The following is a 23,047-nucleotide window of genomic DNA, read 5'->3' on the forward strand; positions in this document are numbered from 1 at the left end:
TAATTTTTTTGTTTTTGTTTGAGTTCTCAAATCCAACGAGAATGTTTCACTCAAATTTACTGATGAACGTTTAATGAGGTTGATTTATTGTTAATTTTCTTGAGATAATCAAGGATTAAATGAAATTCAATAAATTTAGGGAGAAGTTTATTCAACATTTATTGAAAAAACATATAGTTTTAAATCTTCGATGAATAGCAAGTTCACAATTACAGTCTTAGCTCTGAACACATCCTGAGCCGAAGCTAAGGTTAATATGAAACTTAGCTAATACATCGTTTTTTGTCAAGCTGTCCCAGCAGTTTTCGATATACACAAAATGTTGAAATGTAAGGATTCAGAAAAAATTGCGTAATACCTGACAACTGAAGTAACAAGCGACTCTTAATAAACATATGAAAACAACTATATACAGTAAAAATTCAGTTTTTTGGATAATGTAGGTACGTTGTAACGTATTTGATTTAATTTTTGTACATTTTTTAGAATTTTTCGAAACAAACATTTGTCTATGAGGTTAATTTTATAAAAAGACATAGTGCAGCGCCATTGTGAAGCACTCAATGTTTACGCTATACAATCCTCCAAAAAGGAGTCTTAAAAGAGTTTAATCTTCATATGTTTCAATTAATTGCAAATGGAATCAGACGTCATTCACTCATAAAACGAAGCAAAAATGCAGCTTTTGAACAAAAATTTTTTTGACTGATCCGTCATAAGTAACAAAAGTACACAAAAATGTTGTACTTCAAAAAAGAACATGCAATAAAACTTATTTGAAGTTCTAAAAATTAGACTTGTTCGCATAAACAGCAAAAACCCTACATTATTTTTTATTAATTAAACACGACCTCATATATCATACTATGATTTTTTAAATTGTTAATTCAGAAATTAACAATAAGTTGAAAAAATGCTGAGTTAATATACGCAAGAAAGCATTTAAGAGTTTTTCAGATCATTGAAAAACCTTCAAACACTTGATGAAGCGTCTGTCAGGACACGTTACCTTAAAATAGATAACAGCTTCTGTTGTTTTTGTTAAATGAGTGTTTAGAAATAAGAATTGTTTCCGTTTTTTGAAAAACAAAACACATTGTTGTAGATAACTAGTTAAAAAAAGTAATATTTAAAGGTAATAAAAGTAGGCTGTAGTGGTAAGTAATAGTGTAACTTAGAAACAATAAGCAACTATAGTAGTGAGTAATAGTATCTAGTAGTAGTCTTACGTAGTACTAGTAGGCAATAAGAGTAGGTACTAATTGTAGATGGTAGTTGCAGGTTGTAGTAGGTGGTAGCAGTAGTAGGTAGCAGTTGTGTTGTGTTCAAATCCGAAATTTTCGCCAGACTTCTTAGCCCAATTATATGTTATATAAACTCTGCTCTTTTTTCAAATTCCTATGAATGTGCTTCTTTCCGATGCTCTATCAAATATCGATACGGTCATGTTAATTTAAAACGTCGACAGAACAATAAATAATTCAAAAAATAAACACAGGTTTACTCATGGCACAGTAAATTTGATTCAAGAAAGAACAATAATTAACTCTTTTGATTTTTGTTGGCTTGAGGTGCGCTGGTAACTTACTTCCAGTGTTCAATAGTTGAGTACATCGAGTATGTTGCATCCATTTACTGATGAAGCTCTTTGCTTTTTGTTACAGATTCAGTCTCTGCACGCATTATAAAATAGTGTTAGTTCCAATACGCAAGCCTGATTTATACACTACTGAAGTTGTTTCTAGCAACCCCCCGCAGATACAAAGGTTGTGTTCTTTCTTATTTAATTGGTCAAGTTGCTGAATAATTTCAAAAATTTGGCTATTTTTACAGTTCCAGTGCAAACTACTCTTCTTGTACATCATTACACTTTTTGTCTGATTCAAGCTCTTGATGAGTTCCTATCATTCTTTTTTCATCAACTAAAAAGTTCGGCTACTCCTGCATATTATTGATTTCCCACCAATTTTTTCGGTTTTTTACAGAGTTAATTTTTTTTTACTTAGCTCAATTTATTGTTTATTTCTCAACAATTTATCTCAAATACTTTTTTCCTGTAAATGTTCTTGCTCATTCCTAAAAGGGTAGTTGAATAAGTGTAGAGACTGTTTTCAAAAAAGTATGCTCAGAACATCAAAAATATGTTTTTGTATCCTGTGTTTCAACATTTTTTCATTTTCTTGCCAAGGATTAAAAGACAAAAAACTTGAACTTTTTTTGTAACAAATCTCGATAGTTTTTAATATGGTAGCTAGATAGGTGTAGAAAATTCAATTTTCAAAAAAGCATGCTCAACACATCAAAACATTGTTGTCGTCTTTGGTTGTGACATTTGGCTTGCCAATGTTTAAAGGACAAAAGCGTGAGTTTTGACAACGCATAAAGTCAAAATCTGTTTGTAAGATATAGTATTATTGGATCATGGAGACGAAAAACAACATTCTTCTAAGCAATTAAGTTGCCCTCCAGGTATTTATCTCTCTCTCTCTCTCTCTCTCTCTCTCTCTCTCTCTCTCTCCCTCTCTTTCTTGTCAGACTTGCATGCATATAAATACATAAATAGATAAACACATTCGGACATATACATACATTCCACCGTATATATAAAGAAAAACATACACACATAAAAACAGAAACGTTTTGACGTATACACACATTTACAATTTCAAAACACAAACAAACACTCCAGCTTATAATCATACAAACATATTACTAATCTTAAGCACAGTTATATATACTTATAAACAAATCTAGACTTTCATTATTATATACATGAATACGCATAATTTTATACATAAAAACTTCCTTCTTTCAGTTCGTTCAATTATTCATTCAAACATAAAAATTACAATTTTGAACGCTTTCATGCAAACATGCGTACTTGTTTTGATAGAAACATACGTAGATACAAATGTATATATATAAAAAATAAAGACATGCTTTCTGCATTATACTGCACATTTGCGAAAGTATTGTCATTAGAATCGGCTTCTGATTGCCCTTTGACTTATTTCAGACCGATTCAAAAACTGAGTTTTTCCGGTCCCACTCGGTTCAACAAAATGAAGCACACAAAAATCACTTTTGAGCGCTCTTTCATAGCGCAAAATCCATTTCAACCCATTTTAGGACTTGAAAAAAAATTTTATAATTTTTTTCTCGAAAATTCGAAACTTTTTTATGTGTTGACCCCAATAATGCCTAGGTGTAGAAAAGTGAACTCAACAAAAAATCACATTTGAGCGCTTTTTCATAGCGCAATATCCTTTTCAGACCATTTTAGGACTTTGAAAAACTTTGAAAAATTTTCGAAAAATTTTGGGGGCCTTTAGTATTTGTAATGCAAAATTTTTCCTAATACCACTAAAGTGATATATACTCGGGAAGTTTAACCAGCTCAGAAGTGGTTTTCTTCTCTACAGTAACAATTTCAACAAGCGTAAGTTGTCTAGTGACTGTAGGGTGGGGGTTCCGGACCGCCTCCCTACAAGAATTCAAGTGTCGACCAAAATCCTGATCTCTTTCGAAATGAAAGTTTGTTCAAGTTTCAGCACTCAGCATAGCACCAAGATTCTACACGAGACTGCTGAAACGTGAACAAACTTTCATTTCGAAAGAAATCAGGATTTTGGTTGACTTGAAGTCTTGTAAGGGGGGTTTCAGACCCCCCCTTTAGTCACTGGGCAAATTACTATACTACTCGCGATGAATGTAGGGGGCGGGAACTCACGCTAAAATATTAGTTCAAAGCATAATTTTGGCTAGATACGGATTTATAAGGCAAAAACGTTTTGTGCATGACAAAATGAAATTTGCAATATCTCCACAAGAGGGATACTTAGGGTTGGGGCAAATTCGATATACCCCTAAAAACACAAAAATATGGCCAAAATTGAAAAATCCGGAATAGGAATGTTTTTAAAGAAATTGATAACAGATATATGAGTTGTAAATAGGCTAAATGTTGTATATCTGAAGAAATTTTTTTTATATAGGAATTGATTTTTTTAGAATAGTTTCTAGAATTGTTTTAACTTTGGTCTCAGACAAATGTAAATACATATTCATTTTATCCTTTTACAGTTTGTGAAACAGTTTTAAGCTTACGATGAACGTAAAGTTCGGAAACGTTTGTTTTCATTATCCGAAGTAATTTTAATTTGACAAATTGGTTTCTTTTACTTGAAATTTTACAATCATTCGATGGTGCTGTTGTTACGAATAAGAAAAGAAATTGGAAAAAAGTGGCCTATGAGCCTAGGTAGTTTTGATTAACAGTCTGCTTGAAAATACAATTTCTCAATAAACTAGTTGAGCCTGACACGAAGTTTCTAATGTGGTTGTTTTTTATATGGTTCTGAAATCAGAAAATTTTTTAAGAAAGTTGATTGTGAGTTGGAGAAAAAATTTCTGTCAAAGAGATATTAATTGATCGGTGAAGGAAACAGCAAAAAAGATTTTCATTTAAAAAAGTTACATTTCATGTGCCAAGGAAACGCGTAGAGCTGAACAAATCTTCAAATTGACTAACTACTACTGAAGTTGCTCAAAAGTGTAATTGCGGAAGTTTCTAGCTGTTTATTCCCAACAGAAATTGATTCAATAAGCATTTCCTATTTTGAGTTTTACGATCACGTTCTCTAATTTCACGCTCGGACAGAAAAGTTTCCAAGTAAACCAAGTCAGATCTTTATTGTTGTGTAAAGACCGCTACTGTCCTCAAAATTATCCCTCGCCGATGACACTTTGATGGAGTTGATATTGCCCAATATTTTCATAAATTCTGCTTGAAACGTGTATTGAATCCGATTTTCGAGTTGTGTATTTTAGGTGATTGCAGTGTTGCACGTTCCTGAGAGAAATTTGCTGGCTTGTTGATAATTAAATCAGATGGCTGACGATATGAGTTACATGTTGAATAATAGAGAGAACGGAAAATGTTTTCAGTGTTTTTTTAATGAAATGTCAAGATTAGGACTAACGATAACATTTTTTTGCGCCAATAGCCAAGAAGGCCTCCAAATCTGTTTTTTTAAAACAAACTTCAAAAAAACGAATCGCAAGTTCGATTGCTCCCTTTTGGGCCAGACATAGCAGTTGATTGCCACAGAATAATTTAACGTCTTTTCTAGCGCATTTTTACAAAATTTCGGTTCATGTATATCTTTATCAGTCAACATTTTGGAGTAATTCTCAGCAAAGGAAATTGCAAACGGAATTTTGACACAAATGGAACTGATCAGCGCTTCTCTTCTGAAGAACAATTAACAACGGCTTTTGGTAGTAACGCAACTGCTAAACAAGTTGCCGTTGTTTTTTCTGCTAAAGTGGGTGCTCAAATTATTAAGTTCGCGTTGCCGTAGCCTCTTAAAAATACAACACAGAAAAATTTGAGTGAGACTTTGCAATCGTTTCTTGATGCGGTTGTAAAAAAAGAAGTTAAAGGGGAAACAAAACAGCCAATGAGCTGTTTTTGGTTAAAATTCTGCTTGAAAATGCAAATTCTCATAACAAACTGATTGAGCCAGATACAAAAGTTCTTGGTGAAATTATTAGGTTTATGGTTTTCAAATCAGACAGAATTATTGCGCAAAATGCGAAAGCATAGAGTGTTCAGAAACGCTGCTAACAGTGAAAGACGTCTTTTTACACCAATCCTGATTACCGCAAACAATTCGCATTTCATGAAAAAATTTTGTTTTCCACTGTACATCAAAAATTCTTGGACACAATCTGGTTGACTGGGAGAAAAGAAAATTCTGTCGAAAAGATGGCAGAAGATGGGTGTATGCGAAAGCAAACAAGATTTTCGTATCAGAAAATTGCATATTTCCTTCCAACGGACCCCGTAAGTTATATTATTCTTCAAATTGACTGACTACGGTTGCTAATTGCCTACTTGTAAACTGACAATCTCTCAATTATCGTGAAAACCGTTTAAAGCTGTAAAGTGTAAAGGTGGAATGTTTTAGCTTTCAGTTCTTAACAAAAATAATAACCGATTTGCATTTCACATATTCAGTTCTTCCTGTTAGATCACATGCTGTTATTCAAGCACTGCAAAAAAGAATGCGAACAGGGCGGATTTTGAATAGCAAAGGCATCTACAATTTCACATCTAACCTTTGGTTTATCATAAGACAACTACCTCTTTCCGTTGCATGTGCAGTTGTCCAGGAAAACAAAGTAGTGTTTTTGGTGTGTAAGGACCGATGCTGTCTTCGACATTTTCTGTCATGGATCACATTTCAATGTAGTCGATATTGACTTTTCAAAACTGTAATAGTTTCTGCCTAAATAACGGATTGAATACGAATTTCGACATATGTTTATATGTGATTTTAATAAGCCCAAGGCAGCTAGGGCATGTTTTTTCTCAATTTGTTCTTCTAGTCGTGTCCTTTTTTTTCACGGACTAAAGACTAAATCAATTAAGTAATACGCGCGTTCCTGCGAATTACCTTGATCTTATTTTCTCTTCGAAAATCTTTTCTATCTGACCCTCAAGATCCTTTTCCATTTTCCGTTTTTTCCCAAGTTCCAGCCCACAATAGTTACAGAAGTATAAACAATTATAGTTACTCAGAATCATTATAAAAAAATTCAAGTGTTTATTTTGTAGCTTTTTTGGCTTTACGAACTTTTATCTTTTAATCTTGAAGCTGTTGACTCAATTTCATTTTTGTGCTGTGAGCTGAAAAGAGCATTTGAACGTGTTGGTTAGTTCAATTTTTCTACTCTTTGCGAACAATGTATCTTATATAAAAGCGAAACAATTAAGAGCAGGTTGGAAAACATTGGACAATTTCTTTTTTTAAAAAAGGAAAACAAGAAAGAGCCCTCGAATTCCGTTGAACTGGACACGAGTCATTTTATTGAGAAATAGTATTCGACAAGCAGGGAGATTGTTTTGAGCCAGCTATGAAATTGAAAGAGATCAACAACCTTCCTGCTGTGATGAACTATTGTGGTGCTACCTTTTCAAATGACGATGAAAACGCAAACGCTTTGAATGATTTTTTCAGTTGCAACACTCGTAAAATTACCACGCCAGCCTTAGTTTCCGGTATAAAAATACTGCAAGTTGCGTTTGGGGTTGCCAAAATCGGAGAACCTCTGAAAAAATTTGAATGAAAATTGACATTTTTTGACGCGATCAGATCAATTACTATCTTTCTTGCTTTGTGAGGGCTGTAGTAGTAGTAGTAGTAGTAGTAGTAGTAGTAGTAGTAGTAGTAGTAGTAGTAGTAGTAGTAGTAGTAGTAGTAGTAGTAGTAGTAGTAGTAGTTGAGACTTCTGGATTATGCCCAAGTAGTGTAGTCGAGACTTTAGGGCACAGCCAAGGGTTTTCACACTTCATTTCATCAGTTCGTTGCCTTGAAATAAAAGTATACAGTTTCAGAGTTTTGAATGAGGGTTGCAGCTACCACAGCTGCAAAGAATCCTCCAGCTGCATGTATTCAACTCGTTATACTGTTCGAGGAAATAGTTTTGGTACAAATGACTCAATTTTGGCTTGTTTAAATCCTCCAAAGATCCCAATTTTCTCGAGAGGATGTTGACTAACTTGGCAGTTCGATGGAAGAAATTTTCACTTCACTTGTTTCTGTTCACTTTAGGGATTTCGAGTTCATTTCGTGCATCTTGTCTTGTTCTTTTACTCTCTTTGAGATTCATTTCGTTAGTGGTAGTGTAGTCATACTTGTTTTTTAACAGGTCACGCATAAACAAAACATCATGAAGTTCAATGTACATTGATAAGGGTAGTAGACCACATTTCCTAACTGAACACCAACATGGATTTGTTAAAAAACGCTCAGTTAATACAAATATGCTATCCTTCTTGAAATCAATTCACGACGCACTCGATAACGAATCAAGCACCGAAATTGTAGCATTCTACACAGATTTCTCCAAAGCTTTCGACAAAGTGCCGCATTTTGAGCTTGTACAAAAAGTTGCAAATATTGGAGTGGGAGGTTGCCTATTAGAAATCATCATTGACTACTTAGACAATAGGAAACAATTCGTTCGGGTAGACAACACAAGATCGGAAACTTTAGATGTAACAAGTGGGGTACCCCAAGGTTCTCTTCTGGGACCACTCCTGTTTTGCATATTCATCAATAACCTACCTGATGTGTTAGTTTTCTCTGACCCATTTATCTTCGCGGATGACCTAAAAATTCTTGCAGTGAAGAAAACGTTTTGGCAAGTTCAAAACAATCTCAATGGTATTGAACAGTGGGTAAACGAAAATAAAATGAAATTAGCCATGGACAAATGTGCAAAGCTGAGCATAAGAGGTCAAACACATAATTACGAGCTTATGGGCACTAAACTAGAGTCATCCAAAGTCATCAAAGATCTCGGAATCTATGTTTCCCATGACCTGACGTGGAAGACACACATCGAAGAACGACTGAAAAAAGCGAACAAAGTACTCTACCTACTTCGACGAAACATAGCTCCTCAACTAAGACAAGAGATCAAGCTCGGACTCTACAAGTCACTAATTTTGCCAGTACTCTTATATGGCTCTGCATGTATAAATCCGAACCCAGGTGAGCTACAACAGCTTGAAAGATTTCAAAAGAAAGTAGTCAAATGGATCCTTGGACAAAAAGTCATGCCGTATCCAAATCAACTGAGACTTCTTAACATACTACCACTACCAATGTTCATGCAACTAAATGACATTCTACTTTTATCGAAATTGACAGAAGACGATAGCTTTTTACCAATGCTGAAAAAAAATTCAGAAAAAGGGAGAACAAATGAATTATTCAAGCTCCCGAAAACCAGAACTGAAAAGGCTAGAAATGATTTCTTTTTCCGTAAATGCAGACTAGCAAATGGAATAGAAAAATACATTGAAATTAATACGAAAAAAGGCCTTAAAAATCGAGTTTTAAATTTCATGTGGAAGTTTGTAAACGAGCGATTCGACGAAAATAACATCTGTAGCTGGTATCTATGCTGTGACTGTCAGATCTGCAGAAATAATAGGACAATTTTCTAAGACGACGACTGGGACGAAAATCCCCTCAGTGAAAACTGTAAATCCCCAACAACAACAGCAAAAATTAGTCGAGTTTTATAGTCAACATTTACTCCGAAGAACCACTTTGTGGCTAGTCTTTGAATTTTTTCCACTGTCAAACTTTAGTGCCAGCAGATTAAGGCCTTTTTCAAGTTATTCAGAACCCTCATGATGGCTTAAAAAATGGAAATTGTCATATTTCACACCACTTCAAAAAATTCGTTCAAATGTCGACGTCGAAAACTATCGTGCGATTAGCATTCTTCCAAAGCTTTATTGGTTTTGAAAATCTGTGGTTCAAATTTCTTGGATCCTAAATTCAGACGCGTGGTTACGAATGATCATCAAGTTTATATAAAGAACCTTAGCACGAAAACTCAATTCAATTTAATTTTTGATGTTCTCTATAAGTACCTGGATAAAAATTTCCCATGTGTTAGCGTCTGTTTTGTTATTAGGAAAGCTTTTGTTTCCATTCCGAATGGTTGATTACTGCATTTTTTTCCATTTATTTTACGTGGTTTTAGAAGAATGAATAAGAACCTTATATGCAGAAGCTGGAGGTTCATGTCGACGAATAAAAAGGTTTCCTTTAGAATTCCTAAGGAAATGGTGAAAAGCCCAAGACATCGTTCGTACGAGCAATCTGAGTACCCGTCAGGCAGTGCGCAGGATAAAATGAAAAATTTTGTGGGTGATTTCCCCAAACGATTTGCTCGGCCAATTGTGCCGGTGCAATATCTATTTAAAGGCGATTACGTTTACATTTTATGGGGTCCCGATAAAGGAAAAAGAGGAGTCATTGAGCAAGTTCTCCAAAATGAAGCCAAAGTTTTTGTCTCAGGTCGTAATTGTAGGTGGGAAAAAAGAGATATGGGTCTCAGAGTTGAATACAGAAAAGTTGAAGATCCACTGTTGATGCAGCATGTTAGCTTAATTGATCCTCAATCACAGCAACCTGCCAATATTGATTTCAAAGTAAGTGATTTACCGAGTTTCAAATACTTTTTTTTAGCTGAAATGAGTGTTTATTTCCCTTGTTCATGTCCTTTGAACGGAGCAAACTGAAAAATAATAATTGACTTTTAGAAGGTATGACGGTCATAAAAGCAAGTTCTCACATTTTTGAGAACTTCGATTTGAAGTTCTCAAAAATGTGATTTTTTTTTGCGATTTTTGCGGCGCAGATTTTAAAATCCCAATCTTTTGTGCTAAGCTTATTAAACAGTCGAAATATTTTGCATGATCGACATTTAATTTCAGCTTTTTAAGTTCTCCCCTATTTTTTAAAAAAAGCGTGAGAGCTATATGATTGGCACCCAGCTTTTTTCAGAAATATTTGAGAGGTCGATTGACTTTGAGGGCCCAGACCGACGTATGTGGCAATGTCTTACAGTTCTCTGCCCTTTGAATTCAACGCAATAAAAAAGTTTCATTCAAATTGTTTATCAGAAGGAAACTTTCAGCGCAATTTCGAACAATAATTTTTTATTTTTTTTCTTGAGTTTTTTTTTCTATTATGATTTTTTAGAATCAAGGAAAAAATTAAATCTTTTCTTCTGGATAGTTTTTTTTTATTTGAGCAAGCTTTTTCGAGAAACGCTAGAAAAACTCAGGTGTTTGATCAAAAAAGAACATATCTTGGCCTAATTTTACAAAAGATTCAGTTTGGGTAATTTTTTAGTACTAAGGCTGTTCGCGCAATTCTGTGACACAGAGAAATGGTTTATTTTGTCCTGTAAGAACTTATAAATATAATTGAAGAAATACGGGTTACCGACTTATTATTGACAAAAGGTTAAAAACTGATTTTCTGGCCAATTTTCTGGCTGATGCCTGATTGTTTTTAGTTGCTCTTGAACGAAGTTCATAGCAATTATTGTAAACGTGTTGGTCTTTTTTGTGCAAATTTTTCGCTTGACCGTTTTGACTTTTCGAGTGACTTTTGCGCCCTTGACTTTTTGCATTTCATGTGACCCCCCCCCCCCCCCCCCCCCCTACTGAAGCAGGCTGCAATTGATTAGAGCTCATACTAGTCATTCGAGAGCAATTCTTCCGACGTTTAGTCGGCTATGTTTCCCCATTCTTTTTACAGTTTGCTAAATTTTAACTCTTGTCCGTTTATTGAGCTTGTATTCATGTAGAAGGTCAGTAAAGTTTTCTGAAAATATCACACAATTTAAGAGAATTGGAGTTTCGTTTTTTATTTGCGTCCGGAGGACATATTTTTTGCTTACTGTCAACCACCTGCGTTTTATTAGAACAAGGCGGCTCGCGCGAGACCGTGCGTAGGACAGAATGTTCCAACAAACGCCTAGAGGTTGTCAATATCTTCCTGTTCTGTTGAAATTTAACAAAGTAAGCATTGACGAAAGAAAAATCAAGGAGATACTAACCAAGCTTCAGACAAATAAAGCTTGTGGACCTGATAATGTTGGAAATACAATCCTGAAAAACCTGCCAACCCTCTCAAAATCATTGCATATAGTTTTCCAAGCCGCTTTAAATAAAGGGTGTTTTCCAGCATACTGGAAAACAAGTGAAGTTATCCCAATTTTTAAAGATGAAAACAGAGCAATGATAGAGCAATACAGACCGATCAGCTTATTTTGCAATGTCTTGAAGGTTTTAGAAAAGTTAATTTTCAATGAATTTTACGAAATAGTCAAACCACATCTGGATAACTCTCAACATGGAGATAGGAGACATAGGTCTGTGGTTACACAACTTCTGCTCTTTCTAGATCTTCTGTACAAAGAAATTGATGACAAAGAAAATGAATTGTATGTGCTGTACGTAGATTTTAAAAAAGCTTTCGACAGCGTACCACACGACAGGTTACTAGAAGAGCTGCAAATCGGCGGAAATTTCTTGAAAATCATTGCAAGTTACCTCACTGAAAGAAAACAATATGTAAAAGTTAATGAATGCAAATCTGAAATTTTCCCAGTTACTAGCGGAGTCCCGCAGGGGTCACTCTTAGGTCCTCTCCTATATATTATATACGTGAACGATCTACCAACTCGAGTCAAATTGTGACGCTTTTGGGTATGCTGATGATTTCAAGTTAGTATCAACTCAGCCAGCTGATATCCGAACAGATCTAGAAGCCATAGAAAGCTGGTGTGAAGTGAGCAAAATGAAGCTGAATGAAAACAAATGTTACTTCTTACCAGTAAAACAACAGCAAAACAGCGATTACCATTTCCGGCTAAATTCTAAATTCCTAGAGAGCAAGTTTGAACAAAAAGATCTGGGTGTCATTATATCTGCAAAACTCTCTTGGAGAGCAAATAGTCTAAAACGATGAAAAAAAGCTTCGAAAGCTTTCTATTTTCTCAAGCGAAAAGTATCGGTTTTAGCAAACACGATAACAAAACTTAATGCTTACGTGGGATATGTCATACCAGTAATAAGTTATGCCTCAATGGTTTGGTTTGTTAACAAAACAGAATGCAAAGAAGTAGAACGTATCCAAAAGAAAGCCACGGCATGGGTTCTCAGTAGTTGGGAAATGAATTATAAAAGTAGAATGGCAAAACTCAAGCTTCGCCGCTATCATACTACTTCGAACTCCATGATTTACTAACGCTTTTAACTTTGTTGGGAGGCAATTACGACATCAATTTGCCTATAAAATTAAACGAATGTGCAGTAAATACACGACAAAACGAGCTCATAGGAATTGATAAAACTCGTACCTACAAAGTGGATGAGAATTTTTGTATTAGATCCCGCAAGCTACTGAATATCATTATTAAAAGCGCTAACATTGAAATAAAGCAGATTGACAAACAATATCTAACAAAAGTTTACTGGAACTACTTCGAAAATTGATACTCTGAAGTCAACTCCTGTTCTTAGACCTTGCTCTGCAATTGTGGCAGCTGTAACACAATTCAGAAAGTGGTCAATTCTGCCCCTCAATTATGGGTGCAAACCCTTGTGCACACTACACAGAAGCCTAAACTCTCTCTCAAACTCAAACTGAATCATTTTTTTCTGTAGCAGTCTTGAGTACGACTTTTTCTATTTTGAAAAAAAGAACAATTCGAAGCCCTCGTGTTTATATAATTTCAACTGTTTCATAATTTAAAACAGATTTTTAAAGAGACTTCAAGTTTAAAAAGCACCAATTGAAAGTTCTTAGTTTACAAATAAAATGAAAAAACTAGTCAATTACTATACCAGGTTTTGTCTTTTGGCAAGAATTTCCATCCAAGTTTTTTCTTTCATGTGTCTTGTTTTCATACAATATTGAATCTGGTACATTTTAACGCGAATTAAACAACAAAATTTCTCAATGTTTACGTTACAGATCAAAAAATTATGAAAAATTTTGTATTTTTCTATAGGAAAAGTGACGTTTTTGTGTATCAATTATCTCAAGCTGGTTAGCTCAAGTGCATAAAGATTTCAAGTTTGAATCATTTCTAGATCAGTTGGAGAGAATTTGTTGAAAAGTAAAAAAATGTTAGATAACAGAATACGGTACAATGTTGAAAAACGACCTTTTATTCGTTTTTCCTCTTAGTAAATTGTGATGTTGTTACAAAGTTTCCAGGAATGATAAAATATCAAATGAATCCGTTAATTAAATGGATGACATTCTTTTTAGGAAATCAATTTGTGGTAATGACGAGAATAAATTTTACTTCACTAAAAGTATGTTATTATTTGAACTAATAATATTGAAAGACTACTACAGAATTTCCGTTAAATCGCATATGAGATCAAATGGGATGCTAATCATTATGAGGACAACTCGACAGTGTCAAGTTTCAAGTGAATTTATGTATGTGAAATATAAAAATTGTGGATTTTTGTTCTATTTTTGTACGACCTCGATAAAACCAATTCATTGTCAAACTAAACCGTTCAAAAAATAGGTCGTAGGGTTACAAGGTATATCGTAAATTTGCGCTGATATTAACAAACAATTTATGATTCTAACTGTTTGAGAGCTGAGAGCTCTTAATTGAAATTATACTGAAGCATCAAAATAATCAGGAAAATGGCGAAAAAGCAGCTTTTGCCTTTTTAAAAAATATTCAGATCTTTTGTTGTTTTGAGCTCATTTATCCAATATTCGGCCGATGAGTTTTCATTTAAATCAATTCTGAGATTAAATATGCGATTTGAATTTAGCGTAAGTGCTCGCCGAAATTGGCGAAACTTTTATGTTTTTAAGTTTTTTCTTTTGTACTTATGTAGTTATTTTTTTATTTCTAAGTATTATAGCACTTTTCTGGTTTGGCTATATCAGAAAACTGTTGATCTACAAAAAAATAAACTTAGAGTAGTAACAGGTGAAGATAAAAACCCGTGAATAATATTTTTTTTCGTTTTTAATAAGATTTTTATATCGTTGCAAAGAAATGTTCACTCTTTTATGAACAAAGTTGTTTAATCAATATATATTTTAAACGTATTATTTTGATAATTTTAAAAATGTATTGAAAATTTTAAGTTTAAATTAATTTGATCCCCCTCGAAATCTTTTTCTTCTCCTTCAAGTTTTCAAGCAACACCCCCTTTTTACCCAGTAATATTTTAAAAAAAATCAAAAAAGCCTTTAAAGGCTACAAAATGATGTTCATCTTTTTTCGCGATGGTGCGTAAAACAAAAAGTGAAAATTTGACAGAAGAAAAAAGGCGGCCTCGCATAAATTTTCCCCATTTTGAAAATCAATTTGGAACAATAAATTTGGATGTTAGTGGGCATAAAGATTTTTTTTCCAAAAATTTGAGACGGAGGAAAAAAACTTTTTTCTATTTTTAGATTTCTTCTGGATATTGTGATGAAATACTGAATTAAATAGATGATTTGATTTTTTGCTGATTTCGATGATAACCCAATAAATTGAATTGACAATTAACTTTGTTAACATAACGGTGGTTATCAGTACAACAAATCAACAGATTTTGAATCTTATTTCATCAGTATTTTTTTCCACATGTAAAATGTTTGTTTTTATTCTCCCCACATTGGTCAGTTAAGAATAAAAATGGCAGAACTCCACATTAATAAGGCTCCCGTTTGCCCAATTATTTACAGCTGGGCATTTTCTGAAGTACAATTGCTCAGAGCTGTATGTTTGAATTCATGAGCTGTGAACAGTGGTTTCTGTTATAGACAGTAGAAAAAAATCCAAAGAACAGGTGAATTGCTCTCCGAATTGTGAATTTACTTCCAGAACAAAATTTAATATCCATTTTTGACTAAACCAGCTTTTTAAACCTATTTGAGTTTGCCATCTGGTGATTTTTTTAAAGACTGTAATTTTTACTGAAGACAAATTTTTCCCGAATTATTCATCGAATCTTCTTTGGGAGCAACAATAAAGAGGTTTTTTTTGCACCAGGGTTATGTGCTCTTCTGTGGTTCATTCAACTTATTATGCTGTGATTTATTTGTGACTTAAATCCTATTTTTAATTTGTATTTCAGTATAACGAGATAGGTGAATTGGTACGAGTATCACAAACGTCCGGCAGAATCATTCCATATCCAGAAGTTGAAAACAGAAGCGTGCAGGCAGATGGTCCAAATGATACCCCAAAGGATCTTTGCGAGCAGAAAACGTACAACATGGAATTAGAATCATTCGAAGACAGTATTTTGAGAGAAGTTGGCCTTGAGCATGAAATTGAACAGAGATCTAAGAAACATCCTACATGGTTCTATTAATTCTTGTTTTTGAAAATCTGAAAACTGTGTTCGTCGAGATGAGCTATTAAATTGTTTAAAGAATAAATAGCTGAATAGATTTGATTTTGTGATGAGTTTGTTTCATTTTCAACAGTCAATGCAAGAGGCATACGCTATATTTCATTTTCTGTAACTTGCGGATTACTCTGTAAGTAAAATATGTAAAAAAATGTGTAGTTAAGAACTCCCATCGATTGTATCAGCGTCACCTGCACTTACAAGCAGTATACCTGTCGATCAGTGTATCCACGAGCGAGTCAGACTGTGCTTTTGGGTTGTTATCGATTTTTTTAGTTTTTAGAATATACAATTGACAGTGGTTTTTGGGCTATTTTGCGTTTTGAGAAATTTAGTTAAAAGTATTCTTGGTTCATAGTTTGTTTTTGGGTTCTAAGTGGCTTTAATTACTTTTAGTTATCGTTTCCATTGTTCCATTCTAACGATTAATTTTAAGTGGTAATTAAAGGGATTTTTGAAGTATAATTAGAATTTGGAGCTTCTTTGTTTAGTTTTAATTGCTCTCAAGGTTAATGTAATTGTGTGAAAATAGTATTTTTTTGTCATTGATTTCACTTTTCTAGTAAAATCTGCACTACTCGATGTATGTGTAATCTAAGTAGCTCTTTTATTAATAGCCGCTCAGCGATAGCTGCGGCTATTATAGGCCTTCTCTTGGTTTTTTTTACAATTTAAAGAATTTGAATTGTATTGGGGCGGTCTTTTCTTTAAGATCTGTTCACACATTTTCATGATTTTTGAAGTCAAATTGGAGTAGTGATTTTGGTCACGCCGAAACAGGAAAGGGAGCGAAAAAGCGAGTGGTTTTGCGGCGTGAAATTTTTTACTCTTATTTTAAAGTAGTGAGAAAACGGTGGGTGTTTGAACAAAATTTTGCTTTCTCGCTAGTTCACATGCGGCAATTTCACTTCGATTTTTACGGTTTTTTCGATTTTTTGGATCGGCTTTTTCTGAATGGTTTTTTCAATCCATTCATAGTTCATTCTACGCCTAGTTTTTTTTAAACCAAATTTTCGTTTCTCGCTAGTGGTTTTTTATTCACGTGTGGCATTTTGACATTTTGATTTTCTGTAATTTTTTGAAATTTTTTATCTGATTTTTTAATAAACGGTTTTCCCAATTCACTCATAGTCCGTTCTAGGTCTATTATGTTTTTAGTCAATGAAAATTCTCTGAATTGTACGTCAGGACTTGTCGTGCTCTGTTTTTATTTGGTCGTCAAGATTTTTGTTACGACCATATGACGTCACAACCACGTCAAATCTGCTTTTTGTTCATTCGTTCATGCAATTTCAACTGAAGTGCGTGCGTGAAGTCATTTTTCGCTCTCAGTGGAACGAGTTTTTTTGTGGAAATAAAGGTTATTTGAAAGCAGCTAATAGAGGCAGCAAAAACTTGTACAGATTTTTAATCAAAATATAACATATCAGCCTTCTATGAAAAGGCGAATTTTTTTATCTGTCTTTTTTACTGTTTTTTGAGACTGCAGATCTACGAAGCTATTGTGGCTATTTGGGTAATACGCCAGCTATATTTTACATTTTTTAAGCGGTTGAAGTCGACTTTTGACTATGCATTACTAAAAGTCTATTTCAGTTTAAAGCACTCTAGTTGTGCGATTAATAGCCGCCGTCAGCCTCTCAACGGCTATTATTTAGGCGCTTTCCTTTCAATTCGCTTTAGCTTTTGATCACGTTTTTCGTTTTACATAAGTCACGATTTTCACGCTTGGCTTCTGACTTACTCACTGTTTCAACTGAATGGATTCTCACATGGTTTCAACTAAATTCTCACGCATTCAATTACGCAATGTGGTGAAAACTGTCAAAGTCAAAAGATCAAAATCAAAAGAGACGGGATAAACCGATACAGCCCGCGGTCAGTAAGTCATAGCGCATTAGGTTATCAAAGTTTATCAGAGTGTTCGCTTGCTGACATTGGTATTAAGCTTATTAGCTTTCAGTTTAGAAGCTGAATTAGTATAATTTTAGAATCTAACTGAAACTGCGCTCCAAATTAGAACCATTTTTGACACAGAAAAAAATTGATCAATTTCTATCTGTTCATTTTTCTATTGCAATCCCGGTGTGCATCAAGCGAGGCAACGGGGCTATTTTCGCGGCAATCTGCCGGCTATGTTAGCATTTTTTTAAAGCCGGGCAGTGAACTTGTTGATTCCCTCACCCGTGTAAGGAAGGCTAAATTCCCTATCTCATGCATTAAAGTAAGCTTTTAAGAAATCCGGGCCCCGTATCGTTTGAAGTGATTTCTTTGACGTTAATCGGTTAAGTTCTAAAGTTTTCACAAAAAATTGATTTAGTTTTTAATATCTGCTCATTAATTTTTTAAAGTGTTTTGTTTTTGTTTCTGTTCTACGATTGAATTTGAAGTAACTACTGCAGCTGTTCGTCTTTTTTCCAAATTTTTTGGTTGACTGTTTTTTGTTTTGTTCTACAATGTTCTTTTGCTGCCTGATAGAATAATTTTTCAGAAAAAAACGGGATAAATGATGCCCAAGGGTATCAAGAATATGAGCAGCTCTCTTAAGAATTTTACTGAGCCCTGTGTAAGCAGTTCAGCAAAGCTGTTGAGAAACTCTTGAGGGGGTAAAAATTCACATTTTACCCCCAAATATGTTCTTGCTCCTTTAGGCTAGCGTCTCACACTTAAGCTAATCAGAACAAAAGCCAGTCCCTCGCCTGTCTTTCGAGAGCAATTTTTCTGTCGTTAGTCAGTTATGTTTTTCAGAGTGACAACCGAAAATTTCATTTATCCTTTTTCAAGCAAAGAAAAGTGAATGCTCTGTTTGTTTCGTTCAGTTTTGTCTCATGCTCTTGGGTCCCTTTTTTAAATTAGATTACTAATATCGGTGGCTTTGTGAAAAAAATTGAAACACAAGGCGTTGTAGTCTTGAAATAGTTAAGTTTTCTCAATAGTTAAGTTTCTTTGTATCAGGACTTGTCATGTTATGTTCTATATATTCATTAAATTGCATTTTAGCGTCCTTTAATTCTTTTTTTCTTCATTCAGTTCTTAACTGAATTGTATACGTGACGTCATTTTCCCTCTGATTGGTGAGATTTTGGATTTATTTGGGCCAGTAATTGTTGGCGACGGAACCTGCTTTGCTCCCTATAATTGTTTTTACTTGCTATAATTGGGGTTCAGGTCAGCTGATGACATTTTTGTGAAAATGAACTGGCTGAAATAAGAAAAAGCACTGGTTTACAATCGCTGTCCTCAAATCAACTGATTGCGTCAAATCTTATCTCTGTTAAGTAGCTATGGCAAATTTACTTTAGATATATTTTCAGATTTTTGTGAATGAAAGGACTCTCGGCCGCCAAAAGTTCTGCTGTGAACTTGTTCTGTATTGACAATTACGTCATTGCAACTGATGGCTCTATCGTGTCTGTGTACTCCTCAGATCTCAACTTCAAACTTCTCTCTCAGTTCTCTGTCTTTGACTATGCTAAGAATCCGACCGCTATTGGAGTTGTAAATTTATCGATAACCGCACCCGCAACTAAAATTGATAATGCTCCTGAAAAAATTGAGAAGCTAACGCCTTTCAAAAAGGCAAAAATGCACATGTCAAGCTCGAACCCAGGCACTCCGAAAAAAGTGATGACAACTCGGCGACCATTGTTATGTGTTGGAACCGCGACCGGATCTCTTGTTTTTGTTTGTTTTCTGACCCAGGAAAAGGACTCCCAAGTCGCAAGCTACAAACTGGAAAATGAACAATCAAACGGAAAGACCTTGTCCCCTGTAACGTGCATGCAAAGCAACGAAAAACAGCTTCACATTGGTTTTGAGGATGGACAGGTTTTATCCGCTGGGTTGGAAGTTGCGTCTGATACAAATAAAATTTCGTATACGGCGCTAAAATGCAGTGAAAGGAAAATTTCCGCTATTGCGACGTCTGTTTGTAATACGTACCTGGCGACTGCGGTTGGATCGGAAGTCACAGTTTGGGATGTTGCATCTAAGATCATTTTGAAGTCCTTGAAACCCTTCCAAGTTGATATTACCTCCCTTTGTTTTGTTCCCGATTTGAACTCAAATGGAAATCCGCCGCAAACTGAAGAAACGCCCAAAAAGAAGAAATTTAAACGAAATTTAACTTCAAGTTTACTCGCCGCGTCAGACGCTTGTAAATATGCAACTGTTTGGAACTGGTCCAAGAATGCATCAAAAAACTTCAACTTAACCTCAAATTTTTGCCAGCTTTCATATTTTGGAACTATGAAACCTTGTGTTGTGTCGCGTTTGATTGCTATGACTGTCCACGATGGTTCGTTGGAGATTGTGAGCGCCAACGTTGAAGGAAAAACCGGTAAACCGACGTATAGAATCCGAGTTGTGGAATCGGAGACTAACGTTTCAGTTCCCGTGTTTACATCCTGCTTTACAAGTGATTCTATTGTAATATTTTACGGTCTGTTTCCAGAATTTGTATCGGTGGAAAAAATTGAAGTGAAATCTTTGAGTTCGAATGTTGATCATGTTGTTAAAACTGTTGATCCGAGGAATCGAGTTGCGGTTACTCAAGTTAGTGTGTCAAATGTTGCTCAACCAATCACGTCAAAAGCCAGGAAATCAATGATTACGTCATTATCAAGTCACGTGCCGGTTGCGAAAGACGAGCCAAGCTTAATTGAGCTGTTAAACAATATGGCCAGTAGCTCGAGCAGCAATTTTTCATCTAAGATCAGTTCAACAACTGATTCCTCGTCAAGTTTGCAACCCAAAGTGAAAAAGATAACAGCAGGGTCCTACGCTATGAAGAGGGAGGGCAACTCTCGGGCGCTTTTATTGATGCAATGTTTGAGTAGTAACGATTCAACAAAGTTGAGTGATATTTTAACTCAAAATAACGAGGCGCTAGTTCGAGAAACTGTTTCTAACCTGAACGGACCTCAGATATACACTTTAGTAACGCATATTTTCAAGTCGATTGAAAAACTGGGATCTAACGCTGTGTACCTCTGGCTGCAAGAAATTCTGTTGATTCATTTCGAGTATCTTCAAAGTTGTAAGAGTTTCAAACCGCAGTTTGACCGAATGAGGCAAATGGTTGCAAATGAAAGTAGCACTGTTGATAAGCTGAAAACTCTTAAATCGAAGCTTGAAGTGACGCTGTTGCAGAAGTTACGGGCCGACAACGAACGGCCAGGGGTTGGATCTTCGGTATATGCTGACGAGGAGGAACCAGAATTCGAATCCGAACCCGAAGTTTGCAAGTCTTTAAGCACAACAACTCCAAAGTCGCTCAAGCGGCGGCAGAGTCAAATTTCTAAAGGAGAGCAAAGTTTTTCCCTGAATGAGTTAAAACCTGATAAGTCTTTGTTAGATATTGCCGATGTTAGAAGCTCTAGTAAAAAAGGAGCGACTAACGATGCTGGTAGTGACGGAGATAATAGTTTATCAGATTCAGATGAAAGTATGAGTGAATAATTTTGTTCTCTAATTAGAAATGCTCTAACATATCGGTTTTCTTTAACGTTTAGCGCAAAAGATATCTTTCGATCATGAGGAGGTCTGATTATTAACTTGTAGCTCTTTGTGCATATTTTTGAATATTTGTTGGCACAACGAGGTAAATTTACGCTGAAATTTTTCGGATGTTTTTAACTAATATTGACACATGACGTTCTTGCTATTTTTGGGTTATGTTTAATTGCGAAAATTGTAGAAATCAATTTTCTAACTTAAGCTGTCGGAATACAAAAGAACAGAAAACCTGAGAAATTATAGCAGTTATACTAACCTTGCTTTAATTCTCAGAAGTTATGAATTGAATTAAAATGAAATAAAATGTCTGAAAGGTATGACTTTTTGTGGCGTTTACTCAGCAAATAGTGATGTTGATTAATGATGACAGTTCTGAATTTGTTTCACCTAAACTTGTATCGAAATACAAATAGAACATAGGATTCGTAATTCTAAAAAAACGTAATTTACATACGCATTATATTAACTTTTATGTTCTAATCTTCTGTAGTGACGTGAAGACTCTCCTCTTGTTGGCGAGACAATGGTTTTTTCAGCCAAATTCTCTTTGTAGTTGGTATTAGTTCTGCCAGTTAGCTTGTGTAGGTGACTGCGTAGCATAGAATAGTGCCCGTATTTTTTTTACAGTACAAAGATTTAAGATTATTAATAGCCGCGAAGCGATAGCTGAGGCTATTATGGGCCTTCTCATGGTTTTTTTACAATTCAAAGAATTTTAATTGTATTGGGGCGATGTCTTTTCTTAAGATCTGTCCACCTTTGAAGTCACATTGGTTTTCGAAGTCACATTGGATTTTTGAAGTCACATTGGAGTAGTGATTTTGGTCACGTCGAAACAGGAAGTGGAGCAAAAAAGCGAGAGGTTTCGCGGAGACATTGGAGTAGTGATTTTGGTCACGTCGAAACAGGAAGTGGAGCAAAAAAGCGAGAGGTTTCGCGGAGAAAAATTTTCTCACTCTAATTTTAAAGTAGACTGAAAAAACGGTGTTTGAACGAAAATTCGCTATCTCGCTAGTGGTTTTCTTTCACACTCGGCATTTTGGCATCGATTTTTCTATTTTTTTTCTTATTTTTTCTGATTTTTTTAGAAATGGGTTTTCCCAATCCACTCATAGGCCGTTCTAGGTGTAGTTTTTTTTAGTCAATGAAAGTTCTTTCAATTTTACATCAGGACTTTTCCTGCTGTTTTTTATTTCGTCAAGATTTTTGTTACGACAATATGACAATCGCTTCAAATCTGCTTTTTGTTCATTCGTTCATGCACTTTCAATTAAATTGCCTGCGTGACGTCATTTTTCACTAGTGGAGCGAGTTTTTGGTTCATTTGCGTGATTAAGTTTTTGGTCACGTGACTTAACCTCACTCTTATAAATGACTTCCCTCTGAAAATGACTCTTCTTTACTTTAATTCAAAGAGGTAAGGTCAAGTGAGTGCTTAATGACTCTCATTGAAGGTTATTTAAGAGCAGCTAATAGAAGCATTAATTAGTTATACAGATTCTTAATCAAAAATTTACATTTCAGTTTTTAATGAAAATACTGAATTTCTTTTTAGTCTGTCCTTTTTTAAATCTTTTTGAGACTGCACTTCTACGAAGCTATTGCGATTATTTTATGGCAATCCGCCAGCTATATTATTGGCACTCCGTCTTTTAGTTTGTAATTTGTGTTCAATCATTTCTCCGTGACTTTGAGCTTTGAAAACGGGATAAACAGATAAAGCGCAGTGGGCATTAAGTTTCATTGGAAGCCCTTAGC

General features: G+C 34.8%; 3 protein-coding genes across 4 annotated transcripts in view; all 3 read left to right on the forward strand.

Moving 5' to 3' along the window:
* Positions 1 to 23,047, forward strand: part of LOC142350892 (polyadenylate-binding protein 2-B-like) — a 442,128-nt gene that overhangs the window by 390,831 nt on the left and 28,250 nt on the right. The gene's annotated exons all lie outside the window — the stretch shown is intronic.
* On the forward strand, positions 8,957 to 15,828 carry LOC142351189 (large ribosomal subunit protein uL24m-like). Its single transcript, XM_075403310.1, has 2 exons — positions 8,957 to 10,021; positions 15,494 to 15,828. The coding sequence occupies exons 1-2, from the start codon at positions 9,575 to 9,577 to the stop codon at positions 15,731 to 15,733; spliced, it is 687 nt and encodes a 228-aa protein (XP_075259425.1). The 5' UTR covers positions 8,957 to 9,574; the 3' UTR covers positions 15,734 to 15,828.
* On the forward strand, positions 19,055 to 21,264 carry LOC142350577 (WD repeat-containing protein 43-like). The gene has a single exon (XM_075402440.1). The coding sequence runs from the start codon at positions 19,097 to 19,099 to the stop codon at positions 21,230 to 21,232; it is 2,136 nt and encodes a 711-aa protein (XP_075258555.1). The 5' UTR covers positions 19,055 to 19,096; the 3' UTR covers positions 21,233 to 21,264.

This window comes from Convolutriloba macropyga, chromosome 12, assembly GCF_964194025.1.
Source record: "Convolutriloba macropyga chromosome 12, txConMacr16.3, whole genome shotgun sequence".
Classification (NCBI taxonomy): domain Eukaryota; kingdom Metazoa; phylum Xenacoelomorpha; order Acoela; family Convolutidae; genus Convolutriloba; species Convolutriloba macropyga.

What these genes read in the sequence shown, in the direction of transcription:
- LOC142350577 (XM_075402440.1), top strand. Translation starts at nt 19,097, where the DNA reads ATGAAAGGACTCTCGGCCGCCAAAAGTTCTGCTGTGAACTTGTTCTGT.
- LOC142351189 (XM_075403310.1), top strand. Translation starts at nt 9,575, where the DNA reads ATGAATAAGAACCTTATATGCAGAAGCTGGAGGTTCATGTCGACGAAT. An exon ending in CTGCCAATATTGATTTCAAA is followed by an intron (nt 10,022 to 15,493) that starts GTAAGTGATTTA and finishes TTTGTATTTCAG; the next exon opens with TATAACGAGATAGGTGAATT.